We start from the raw sequence: 13,834 nt of genomic DNA, 5'->3' as shown, positions 1-13,834 counted from the left end.
TGGCTGAGTGGTTGAGCTAATTGGCAGCCTCGATAGACAATAGGAGGCTATTTTCTGAAGCAGGGCTGCACACAAAAGATAATGAGATTGAGATTCTGAAATAAGGCACAAAAAAATAAAATAACTGCCTGCTTATAGAAGTGAAGTAGCAAGTTGCAAAAGAGGATTCCCTAAAAGTCTGCATTCAGAATTTCAGTCAGGCTGTATTTTAATGATTGAGGATGAGTTTTTCATTCCTCAGTTAGATTTTTTTACCGTGAGCACCAAAAACATATTATAGATAGTGCTGTGCAACTGCCATTACATTTAAAATGTAAATCAAAGAAAAAATTGGTATTAACAAAAACCTAAAATACATAATACTTGACATCCCAATTTATATTAAGCTGCAAAACAAAAGATGTTTGAAATTTCATGAATTAAAGGTGAATTACAGTTATTGGTTTTAAGTAAAACTGAACAGTTGTAGTGGTTAATTCCCTTGTGAAGAGTAGAAGGTACAAAAAATGTTCTGAGCGGTCTTCAGGTTTAAGGGAAATGTATTTTTAGTCACTCATGTTCATTCAATCCATTCAATCCTCTTTGGTAATATTGTTCACAATAAAAATAATATTGGTTTATGTCTGTCAGGAAAAGTATGAATAATGTATTCTAAAAATTAAAATTTAAAACCGATGTCCTAATTACCGCATTAATTTGTGATCAATTACAACATCAAAATGCATTATTTCACTTATCCATTTAATAAAAATGGATAAGTGAATACAATTAGTGAATACAGAATACAATAGAATAGAATCACAAAATCATGGGTCACTGCTTCATGGCAAATATGTTATTTTCATGTACGTGCAATAATACAGAGAGCAATACTCTCTGACAAATCAGTTCAGGGGTGAAAAGCCCAGTTCTGCGTTCATTAGGAAAAGAAAACATGCAGTAATTTCTACCTTTGCTCTTATTCCCAGAAAGTAAAGAAATTAGATTTCATTTTGAGAGATTCAACTGTGTTGAATAAAGGTCCTCAGTGACGTACAGTACATCAATGATGTTCTATACCTACAGTGCAGTACGGTACTTTCAAGTGTTCACAGCACTTCAAGCTGCTGTCTACTCCCCTACCCTCATGACACTTTTTCGAAAGTGTACTGGCTCAATTCCATTCTGGGCTTGTACAATCTGGCCTCCCTAAATGTAACCTTTTAATTCAATTGGTGAAGTAATTTCTCATTTCTCTACCTAATGTAGAGAATTTTTGGTGTAATAGTGCTGCAGGTGCATAATGGTACATCTATAGTGATACACTACAGTATATAGTACAGTGATAGATGTACAGTACTGGGTCTCCTATATGTATAACACTTTTGGATCTGGGATTCTTTGGGATGAAAAGCGCTTTATAAATGCAATTATTATTACAGTTCAGAAATAACAGCATGGAAGAACTACATGAAAGCTTCATAATAACGATACTGTACATTTATTTTTTTGTTATGGATAGGAGTGTGGATGTTTTTTTCCACAGACACTTGATTTGTGTAGCGGTGTGGATGATATCATTTTAATACTTTCAGAAGTTCGTACCTTGTGAAGCACATACCCAAGTAAAATTTGTTTCTATGCATTTGTTCCTAAGCATCTGTTTTGCTGGTTCACTAAATTATACAGACAAATACATCAGGACTCACCAATGCATGCGCCATTGGGAGAGAGTCTGAATCCATCAGAGCATTCACAACGATAGCTGCCTGGGCTGTTGATACAGTCTGCGTGGCGCTGACAGAGATTATCTCCATTGCTGCACTCATCAATATCTGAAAACAACAGAATCTTATAGACTTAACAAAATTGGGTATTTTTATTAAACAGAAGTTCTGCTGGGTTATTGTCCAAATTCTTTTCAATCAAAAGACATCTAAACCTCCACACACCCTAACATCAATCACACACTAAAAAAAGTGAATGAAAAAAGGTTTTGTTCAAACTAGGGGAAAAAGATATCACGTTATGCAATATTAAATCATTTTGGTAATAAATGCAGTCAAATCATAATTAATTTGACATATTTACTATGATTCTTTTATTAAACACATTTTTATCTTAGTAAATTGTTGTTAAACCCTTAAAAGAAATAAACTCATTTTTGCAACACAAAGTATATAGAAATAACTTTTCAAATCCTGAATCTTAATCTGGTTAATCTGAAAGATATACTCACTAGCACGTGCTATGATGTCTTCAATACATCATGGGGGAAAGTAGTATAATTTAAAAAATATGCTTAATAAATGAGAAATTATGATACTTAACAGAGTTCACAATCTGTTAGGTTGCCTGTTAGTTAAATCAGTGAACAATATTTGAAGAGTTGGAGGGGGTCAATAGGTCTAGGACCTTAAATGCAACAGAAATCTCATAATTAGATTGTTGGAAAGCCCCCAGGCTCACAATAGACAAAGGTTTATTTGTTCATAAAAGCATATTGTTTTGCTAGTGTACTATATTTTTATTTTATAGAATTGTTTCTGATTTTCCTAATATAATGAGTAGGCTCTTCGTCAAACATCCATTTCAGTATCTGCTGCCAGGTATGCCCTCCATGAGACACACAGACAGGGAGAGAAGCTTGGGGTCAGAGCACACGGTCAGCCATTTATACAGCACCCCTGGAACAGCTGGGGTTAAGGGCCTTGCTCAGGGGCCACAGATGCAGATCCTTAGCCACAGAGTCACTGCACCACCCCAAAGAAACTACTGTATAAAGTAAGACTCGCATTTGCAAGGTCTCTCATGAGGACAATTTCAGCTTGAATTTGAAAACTGGACTGACTTAAAAAGATTCAAGGATTTTGGGGTTTTCCAATAATTGACCGCACTAAGAGCATTATGAGACTAGGCAGAGGGGTTTTGTTGCTGTCTGAAAGAAATTAACTCTAATATACATCATCTACATGAAGGGCTGAGAAAGGGACTGAGGAGATCATACAAAATACAGACAGACAGTGTGCTAATATTTTGAAAAGAAAAAAAAATCTAAAAGAATGGAAAAGCAAACCAAGTCATACAGAATGAAACACAACACCCACACTGTCTCAAGTCTAAAGTTCTTCCTGCCCCCTTGTAAAGTTGACAAAAACTGCTGTTTGATTTGACTAAAAATGGACCTAATCGCCAGCTACAGTTACCATCCTCTGTGGTTGCAACTACTTTTTCAAGACAGGAAATACCAGATCCCCTTTTATGTGCTCCATAGGAAAGCATATATCTTTAGAGAAACACACTGTGAGGAGGCTACCTGATGAGCCTTCCTTCAAAGCTAGGCAATGCACACACCAGGCAATGGTTAGTTATTGCAGACAAATTCGTGGCCCATTTTTCATAAAACTGAACTTTCATAAACTGATTGTGGTATCAGCTGTATGAAAATGTTGAAAATACTAGGAAAGACTATGATATCAAACAATAAATCTATATATAGAAGCTGTTTGATCAGCATTAATACCATTAATGCAGATTCTGTAGAAAAAGCACTGAGAAATGACAGAGAGAAATGAGAAATGGCTGCATTTATATTTCTGCTGCATACCTTCACAGATTAAGAGCAGGTCATTGTAGCTGAAACCAGTTGGACACTCGCAACGGAAGCTTCCTATCTGGTTAATGCAAACACCGTTGGCACATATCCCAGGAATCTCTCGGCACTCATCAATATCTGCATGGGAAGGGAGATGCTCACAGCTTAAAATTCCTCCAGGTTTTCTCATTGTTGTGAATGTGTCTCAAGACAGCAGTAAAAGTTATCGGTTTGCATTTTGTCGACATAAATGACATGCTTTAAAAATGGATTTAAGTGGTATACTTAACAAAATAGGATGACAGGAAATATATATATATTTTTATCATGCATACTCCCATGGTAATTAGATGAACCATGTGCAATAAGCGTCTGTGGTTATTACATTCCATAAAACATTTCACTGTAAAACACAAAAGTACCTTATTTTACTCATATACTGTACTCAGCACTATATTCATATATTAGCAACTAATTTGATCAAACCTGTTGTATTCACATTGGCAGAAAACAGGACTGAACATACAGTAGTACTTTGAGTAAATGACTGCTTTATAAAGTCATATAAACGTCCAATTCTGATACCAAAACTGAAAGCAAAATAGCCTGTTCTTTCAAACCAATTATTTCAAATGAGATTCAAGAAAAAAAAAAGTGGTACAGTTATTCAGGATATAGAATGCAAATATTATGTATAATGTAAGAGAAGGGCCAACGTTTCAGACGGAAGCATGATCTGGCCAAAACATCTGATCTTCTGCTGTATGTTTTTAAGAATAATGTAACAGTTTCTATGTTCTGATGAGTCAAGTCTTTGTGGTCATTATACCACATAATGTATGGTATAATGTTATTAATGAAACACATCCATTTGTATTCTTCAGAACACAGAATGACATTAGACAAACTGTAGGCCTTTTTATTGTATCTTACCCACAGCTTTTCCAGTTTCAATGTCAAAGTAGAATCCAGGAAATCCATTCCCACACAGTGTGCGATAATCAGCTGTTAAGACAGAAGTCAGATGCTGCATGAGATGCAAAACAACCATTGGCACTCTTTGCTGTTAATATAGTTAATAATAATAATAATAATAATAATAATAATAATAATAATAAACATTATTTTACAGAATGGGTGTTATCATATGGAGGTACTGAACAGTTACAGCACTAAAATAACTGATACTGTAACTCTATACTTACACGTTCCAGGAGTTGGGCAAGTTTCACAGGGTTTGTTCCAGGCCTTCCCAACATTGTAGGCACAACAGCAGAGCCTCTTTGTGATGTTAAAAGCCAATTCATTCTCACAGGCAGTTCCATTGTAGTTTCTGTAACACAAACTCTTCCTCATATCTGTTGAAGGGCAGAAACGATAGTATGTGATGTTCATCTTAACAAACGTTTAAAAATGTTTGTTATGACCATTAATACTTAGAGAATAAAAGATATAAATCGTGCAGAGTGGACTGTATCGTTGTTCCATGGTAGTGTTTGCTTTGACTTACCCATACAATTGTTTCCACCATTGACCTGCATGTACTCCTGAGGGCACACACATGTGTAGTTACCCAGAGTATTGTAACATGTGCCAGGACCACAGATTCCAGGATGGGTGATACACTCATCAATATCTGCAAAAAAACCACAAAAGTTCTATTTCTTTGTTGCAGTCAATAAATGTGAAACAATGAGAAAGATTCTATAGTTTGCCACATTTAAATGCTTTTGAGGTTAATTATTTTTATAGTAAAAGTGGGGTTTTATCATAGCACACGAACATTAAATTCCCTCTTACCTTCACAGATCCGACTCTCGTCATTGAGGTAGTAGCCAGATGGGCATTCACACTGGAAACTGCCAAAGGTATTGATACAGTTTCCTCCCTGGCACAGACCTGGCAACTCCTGACACTCATCAATATCTGTAAGCCAAGAACACACTTGATGTAAGCTTCAAAATGGCCTACTTGTGTGGAAACTGAAGAGGCTTATCCTTATCTTACCCTATGTACTTCCAAAAGAACTTACCTTCCAATAATATTGTAATGGGGTTGGTTCTAAACCCTTCTCCTCCTGGGCAGAGCGTGTTATACTCAGCTGGGAAAACATTAAAAAAGGCTTGTATAACTATTGGTTGGATTATAAGAAGTTTACTCTGTGTAGACTTCTCTGAAGAGAAACCTATATACTGTATAAGTTCGTCATTGACTGCCTTTTCAAACATAAGTACATTTAGTTTCCATAATCTACTACAGTACAACCTGATTCTAAACTATGTGTGTTTATATACAGTACAAATTACAGAATTTGGAAGGTCCGCTTACTTGTGTTGACAGCTGGGCAGTGCTCACAGGGGTTTCCCCAGGCTCTTCCCAGGGAGCAGCAGCAGGAAGAGCGACTAACCAAAACGCCGATCTCCACGCTACAGGAAAGCCCATTATCACCCCGGAAACCAACCTCCAAATAGCAGTTACCAACACGGGTGTCTGAAGAACACAAAAAGAACATTCCTAGGTGTAGGGGGTGTCCCCAAAATTTCCCTTTGGCCTCCTAATAATCCCCATCTCTGAATTGGCTTCGTCACTCTGTCTCCTGATAACTGGTGTGTGGTGAGCATACTGGCGCACTATGGCTGGCATCGCATCATGCAGGTGGGGATGCACATTGATGGTGGAGGGGAGTCCCGATTACCCATAAAGCACTTTGAGTGGAGTGTCTGGAAAAGTGCTATGTACTGTAAGCGTTAGGAATTATTCTTTCTCTCCTGTATTTAAAATTCCTAAAATAAACACCTTATTTGTACATAAATTAACTTTTGTTTATTAATCTGAAGTCTTCAAGGTTTTGTGCCAATGAATCTAATTTTAGCTGGTAGTCCTAATGAGACTAGTGCTTTGGAGCTCCTCAGTACTCATTTTTTGTTGTGTCATTGATGTCACCTTAAAGGGATTTCCAAAGTTTTGGGACAAGAAACTACCGTAATGTCATATAAATATACAAAAGAGTTTTTGGCTAACACAATACAAAACCTTACCAACACAACCGACCCCAGTTGGATTCAGCTCAAAGTCAGGTGGGCAGTTACACTCATAAGATCCAGCAGTGTTCTTACACAAGCCATTTACACAGCTAATGGGATTCAAGCACTCATCAATATCTGCAAAACAACAGCAATACTGCTCAACATAAAATAAAATAAAAACAGCTACAGTATAAAGAATCTAGTCAGATAAAAAATAAATAATTACTGTAATTATTTGATTACTTTCTTAAAAACATGATTCAGCTGAAATTCCTTCCGTTTAATTTATTTTTAAATGATGAAAACGTTTTAACCATTATACTGTTTTTCATGCTACTTTTTTCTGTGTAAATCCAGGGGAGATCACAGAGGTAAAAAGAAACACAGATAAAAAAGAATTGTGCAATCTGAAGTTGTCTATGTAGAAAAATATGTACGGAGAAAATCAACTACAGTAAACTGCAGTCTCTCAATAAAACGTCTGGATATCAGTTTAATACGACTTAACAGGATAGACAGGTAACCTCCATCTAAACCAGAAGTGAGACAGGCTCTGTAATCCTGACACGACATAGTAGAACAAAAATAAGACTGTGGATCTCACAACAGGTTAAGACAAATACAGAACCATTAGTACACAGATTAACTAATTTCTAATATAATAATAATAAACTTTATTTTATATAGCGCCTTTAAAGGTGGCTTCTCAAAGCGCTTAACAGAATGTCAACAACAATAAATAAAAAGAATACATAAAATAAAACAATTACAATATGCAGAGGAGACTGAGGATGGTGGTACTAAGAAAAGCAGAGGGGCGAAGAATGGAACAGTTAAGTAAAGGCTTTTCTAAAGAAGGTTTTGAGTTTCTAAAGAAGGATTTGAAGCAGTTTAGAGAAGGTGACTCTCTGACATCCTTGGGCAGAGAGTTCCAGAGCTTGGGGGCATAACAGGAGAAGGCCCTGTCACCCATACAATGTAGACAGGCTTGTAATTTCTAAGACTGACAATGTTCCAGGATGAGGACAAGATGTGAACAAGTGGAAAAAAAGGTTTTCTTATGACCTCAACAGAGGCCAAGTCACAAGAGTGTCAGAAGTATAGCCTCATTTAGGCACAGGTCAAAATAAAACAGAGCACTTGGTTTTAAAGCTTTCAAGAATATGTTTTTTTCTTCTTTCATATTTTACCAAGACCCTATGTATGTTATCGGGGTTATATACAGTAGGATTGTGCCTTTCAAAACAACTATTACAAGGCATTTCATAGCAAATCTAAAATGAACAATAAACGTTAAAAAAAATATTAGAAATCTTACAGATTTTAATAATATACAGGAAAAGGTCCAGAGGGAAACCAGATTAAAACAGGAGGTCGTTGACTTATCTTCAAAGATCTTCAGGAATTTAGAATTACTAACAGAGATTCCAGGGAATTCCAAACTGCACAGATGGAAAAGGCTCTGGTAAAGGCAGCCAGAGGAGCATGAATTTTAATAAGGGATTATAGGGAGTCTTTTTTAGGATTAAGATTTCAAACACAAGATAAAACAAATGGTATCCATGAAAAAGCTGCCAAATTGTGTCTCTCTGTGTAGAACAGCGCATAAAATTTCAACCATGTTTCCATCTTTTAATTACAGACTTCAGAAACCCTCACTTTACAGGAGATTCACGTCTTTTATTATATAAGCGGATCCAGTCAGGTGCTACTGATAGAGAAGAAATGGTATTAAAGTTTCAGTTGAACTACTGACTGAAATGTCACTAAAGCAGTAAAATGCCATTACATTATTTCTTCCACAGCAACTTATACTTGTGACTTTAGCTGACTACAAGAAATACAGTGCTCCGACATTAGAAAATGTGCTCCAATGAAACATTGCCAGTGCATTTTTTTATTTCATTGAAAGGGAATACATTAGATTCTCACATTTGTAGTATTTTCACTAGCTGCATGTACTGTATGTAATATTTAGCTGCACTGTTACATGCATTAGATGATTATTGACTGTTATTTGTTATTGCCTGGAGTACAATCACTTATTGGAAATGTGCTCTTCAAACATTTAAAAAGGATGGCAGTGGATGTTCTTTCCTTTGCTCCCTTTCTAGATGCTCCCACATGTGTCCTAAGAGGGTCAGCAGTGAAAATATTTCTATTGCATTTGAAAATCTCAATCAAGACATATTTGATTTCCAGACTGATTTTTCACAATAACAATTCTACCAAAAAAAGACTGCACTCAAGATATACAAAATGTCATCTGTCTTTTCATTTTACACATTTTCTTTTGTAAAAGAAATCTTGGTTTACGTTATTTATACTGTAGGTCAAATGAACTCACTGGATATTTCAGCACAAAGCCATCTTCTAAAGTATAGTACTTGACTGTGATGAACTGTGGTGAACACATCTTAAGGAGCTTCTGTACGACTACAATAATAATAATCCAAAGACATTAACCACTCTACTCTGCTGAATTTTTAAAGTAAGAAGAATATTAAATTTGCCACCCATTTTAAAAACAGCCTACTTACCTGTGCAGTTTCCACCAGATCTGTCCAATTCATACCCATCATCACAAATACATCTGAACATTCCTGGCAAATTCTTGCAGGTGCCAAATACGCATATATTCTGGAAGGTACATTCATCAATATCTGCAAACAAGGTTAAAGGGAAATTAAAATTATCGGGTATCAATAAGGACATGTGAATCACTGCTATGCTGGGCTTTTGTGGTACACATTTACATAGTATAAATAATTGAGAAAAATAGAGACAAAAATGCAGTAATATGTTTGTTTGGTGACTAAAAAAATGAAGATGACCACATAACCATAGGACAGACAACAAAGACGGGATGTAAAAGAAGTATTAGAGAAGTGAAGAACAGACAGAGAAGGAAAAGGACAAGAAAGAGTGAGTAACAGCCTTCAATCTTCACTGCTGGATCTCCATGATAAATCGAAATCTGCCATGTATTGGGTACTGAAGGGTCTTAGATTAAATTTAGGAAAAGGATGTTTCATACAGTATCAATATTATGGAACTAGTTAAGTTTTACCAGGCAGTTCGTTTATTTGAATTTTTGTTAAGACTCACCTGCAGAGAATTTTATAAAAGCCAATCTAACTCTCACAAAGATTTGACTTTGCTTCTAAGTGCATTAGGAGAGATAATGTTAAGGATATAGTGAAGGAAGCTGATGCAAGGCAAAAGGTGATAAGCTTTTCTTTTGAGTCTTACTGCATGTGTCACTTCACATAATTGTTATACATAATTGTCTTTTAAACTATTCCCTGTTTATTTCTACAGCACTAATTTGTTCATGTCAAATTAACCTAGATTACCTTGTTAAGTTTCCCCTGAGTAGTCATAATGGGGTGTGTCATAATCCGTAAATTGCTTGCGCTCAAGTAGGTTTCAAAACTGATGCCATTATTGGCCTACTGTAATTATTTTGCTTTTCCTTAACCTCTTCTATTTATTAACACCACTCTAGGTTACAACTACGAAGGATAAAGTATTGAAATGAATTAAATTTTATCATTCTCGACTGCTTTACCACTGAAAGAACTATTTTATAACACGATCCCTGAGGTATAACACAATTTGATAATTAATACTCTATGTTTTACTAATGTCTTATTCTGACAGCTTTTTCGACAGTGTTTTTTTCCAATACTTTTAAAGAAATACAGTAACTGCCATTCATTCAGAGTAGGGATTACAAACAAAAAATACTGTCCTTTATTTTTAAAGTGGGGATTTCATTCATAGTATTCTAATTAATGAGTAAAAAATTGTTTATAGCATCAGAGGAGGGATACATCTCCGGTAGTTGTGAAAAGTTGAAAGGACACAATACAGATCTGAAGCCAAATGTATTTTTCACAGGTGTAGAACAAGGTTTCAGCATTCTGGTATAGTCATTTTAAATTGTAGTTTCACAGAATGTTCACAGCATAACACTGTAATATCTGTATTAATATAATATCAATATAATATATATAATATAATATTTGTCATGGTCATTTTAACTAAAAACATTTCACTGTGTTGTATTCCTAAGCATGATTTATGTGGTTTTACAGTCTGAAAACAGTTGTAAACACATTACAAGATGCAATTTTATGATCATACTCTCTGGGACAAAACTAGTTTTTACAAATAAATTTGTGAGATGCTGCAGAGGAGAGGTCTGCTTATGATTTTTATTGGCAAACAGTCTGGGCTTATCCAGCCAAGTTTTAACACACTAAATCTTGGCGTTTTGTCAGGGTAGACTTATTAAGAATGAAAATACTTTTTTTTTTGTTTCCTTGTAAGGCTCAATTGAAGAAATTTACTTTTATGTCTGGGTCATGCTCCTTGTCTTCTGTTTGAAGGGGCAGGCCACAGCAGTGTGTGTTATTCTATGGGTTTCCAAAACACTGCCAATTCAGGATCTCAGGCAGGGGCTGTGATGCTGGTTACCCACCTTGGCAGGACTTGCTGTCTGGGGCTGGCGTGAAGCCCATCTCACATTCACACCGGTACGTTCCCGGGGTGTTCAGACACTGTCCGTTCTCACAGAGATTCACATTCTCTGCACACTCATCCACATCTGGAAGGAAAAAATATTACAAAGATGTCAAAACACATGGATTGTGCAGTGTTTTTTAGTTCAGAGATTACAAATGACATGTTAGCAAAAATAAATGCAAAAGATAGAAGCTTTTAAAATTGTTAATACAGTATATACTATTTCCGAGAGTACTGGTAATACATTCTCAATTAATCATTAGTGATGATAGCACCAGGTGGTTACATTCTGTGAATGCTTGGCTTGTGTTACAGCTCTTAAAGGGTTTACAAAGTGTTGCCACAAATGCAGTTTAAAAAATATATATATTTCAATCACAGGGATACACATAAGAACATAATGATTTCCAAAAGGTTATCCGGTCTATCTAGAACATTTTCAGAAATAAAACTGAAATGTCATTGTTTTTGCTGTTTTTTTCCTTACCTGAACATGTATAGCCATCCCCTGAGAACCCCTCTGCACAAGCACAGCGATATGATCCAGGTATGTTTAGACACTTGGCACTGGGGCTGCACTGATGTGTCCCATTAGCACATTCATCAAGATCTGTGTGTGGAGATAACATGAAGAGAAAAAATTGAACGACAGTTATGACAGCATATTTGTATTTAGTTCTATTTATCTTTTTTTGTACCAGATAGGCTCAGCTGACCTATCTGGTACATTTGGTAGTTAGATGCTTATTGATCCAATCCAAGGTTTTCAACCAGGCATCTCTTGATGGAAGCCTCATCATGGCTGCATAGCCTGTTCTATACTGCCAAAACTCTTTGGGTAAAAACATCTCAGTTTTAACTGTACTTCTTTCTATTTATGTCATCTGGTTTAATCTCACTGTGTATCTCCTTTTCTAATACTACATGTTGTAAAGCCTTTGTTTCACCTTCCTTGGGAAAAGAAAAGGTACATTTATACAATCTATAAAATTACATTTTATACTCTTTCAGAGAATATACAGAATGACAGAATACATTCTTACATTTCAAGACAGCGCATTATTAAAAAATAAATTAAAGATGCATTTTTATACAGCAACAACATGAATATGCAAAAATAACGGATAGTATGCAAAGTCAATTTGTGGATTTGTTAACTTCTCATTCTGTTCAGGTGTCCTGTTTGTGGATAGACTATTATTAGATAGATAATTCACATCCAAAAGGACAGCAATTTACCCAAAATAACACTAACACATTGGGTGCCTGGAACACCAAGACCAGTGTCTAGCTCTTCCTTTTTTCCTTTCCTCAAATTTCATACTTAGATTACCAGTTGGAGTTCCATCTTTCTCTGTTAGGATCCTTTTGTATGCAGTTTGGATAAATGCCTTTCCTGTTTATTAAAGAATGAATTTCCTTTTAAAATTACTTTTTTTTCTCCTTTTTAGGGATTTTAAAATACTTGAACAGAAAAGAAGACAATCATTTAAATTCTGAGAACATTATGTCAGGGTTGTATTATTTAACATAATGAAATTTTAAATTGACCTTTTTTTTACATATTTAAAGTGCTTTTTTCTGAAGTATGGAAATATCATAATAGTACTATTGTTTCACGTCTTTCTCCAAATCCAGTAACATCTGATACAAATACTGTAGTAGTAAAAAAAGAACTGCAGATGAGATACATGTTGCAGATGGTTTGCAATGTTACATTACAAAACATCAAATTCTACATTAACATATTAACTAAAGCAAGATAATTGTGGCATCCTCTAAATGTGAACAATGTTTTGCTTTTTAAAAAGCCTTTATGTTCATCCATCAAAGCTAGTATTACAGAAATTACATCTCTGTTGCGTTGTGTCTTTCATGCTAACTGTCTTATCAACCAGGGTCATCTGTACATTTTTGGGGTTGGAAACAAAAGCTAATTGAGAACAGACATGCTCTTCACTAAACCACTTATCTTTCTAAATTCTTTGAGAATAACCACTGAGTTCCCTATTATTTCCACTATAAATCCATTGTAAAACTGTACAAGCCAGACTTCTGGCTTATTGGTTCTACTGACTGATTGGCTAATTTAATACTGATTTGTATTATCATACTGTATGTAATGATATCATATATTTGTGATAATCTCCTCAAACCCTTTCAAAATAAGATATGTCTCTGGATTGTGGGAGGAAACCAGAGCATCTGGAGAAAACCCACGCAAACATGGGGAGAACATACTTGAGAACATAAACTATACGGGGACAGAACCTCAGGAATTGAACCAAGGGCCCCAGTGCTGCAAGGCAGCAATGCTAACCACTATATAGTACATCTAAATACAAAAGTACATCTGTACAGTCTACAGTACATCTAAATTCAAAGGTGTTCCTTTAAATACTTTATCAATGTTATTCTGTTAAGCCTAACTGCACTGGCAATTAAAGTGGAACTTATTTCTTGTCATTTTTCTCCAGTTCCTACTTTTTATTTTAGTTCAGTTTACTTTCACTTACTGTATATGCCTTATGGTGACTAAAATCATTAATGAGTCTGTGATCACTGGAGTTGTAGCAGTTGCTTTTAAACTGATATTGTGAAATGAGTGCTCAAACAAGGTAACCAGGACACTGAAAAAGCTGATTGCAAATGTGTCTTTAAGATTACATTTTGGAGCAAACCGTGCTGCAAAATCAAGTCATCA

At 35.4% G+C, this 13,834-nt stretch overlaps 1 protein-coding gene across 1 annotated transcript in view; it reads right to left on the bottom strand.

The window, feature by feature from the left end:
* The window catches only part of fbn2a (fibrillin 2a), a 113,261-nt gene that overhangs the window by 23,313 nt on the left and 76,114 nt on the right, over positions 1 to 13,834 (bottom strand). Inside the window, exons 33-44 of the mRNA XM_006626927.3 lie at positions 11,618 to 11,740; positions 11,087 to 11,212; positions 9,141 to 9,263; positions 6,613 to 6,735; positions 5,903 to 6,064; positions 5,607 to 5,675; positions 5,375 to 5,500; positions 5,085 to 5,210; positions 4,780 to 4,932; positions 4,508 to 4,579; positions 3,587 to 3,712; positions 1,689 to 1,814 (exon numbers count right to left, since the gene is read on the bottom strand). Coding sequence (XP_006626990.2) covers positions 1,689 to 1,814; positions 3,587 to 3,712; positions 4,508 to 4,579; positions 4,780 to 4,932; positions 5,085 to 5,210; positions 5,375 to 5,500; positions 5,607 to 5,675; positions 5,903 to 6,064; positions 6,613 to 6,735; positions 9,141 to 9,263; positions 11,087 to 11,212; positions 11,618 to 11,740 — 1,455 coding nt within the window. The remainder of the gene's footprint in view (positions 1 to 1,688; positions 1,815 to 3,586; positions 3,713 to 4,507; positions 4,580 to 4,779; positions 4,933 to 5,084; positions 5,211 to 5,374; positions 5,501 to 5,606; positions 5,676 to 5,902; positions 6,065 to 6,612; positions 6,736 to 9,140; positions 9,264 to 11,086; positions 11,213 to 11,617; positions 11,741 to 13,834) is intronic.

This window comes from Lepisosteus oculatus, chromosome 3 (assembly GCF_040954835.1).
Source record: "Lepisosteus oculatus isolate fLepOcu1 chromosome 3, fLepOcu1.hap2, whole genome shotgun sequence".
Classification (NCBI taxonomy): Eukaryota; Metazoa; Chordata; class Actinopteri; order Semionotiformes; family Lepisosteidae; genus Lepisosteus; species Lepisosteus oculatus.
The sequence above is the reverse complement of the archived record's forward strand: the minus strand, read 5'-3'. Positions and strand labels throughout refer to the sequence as shown.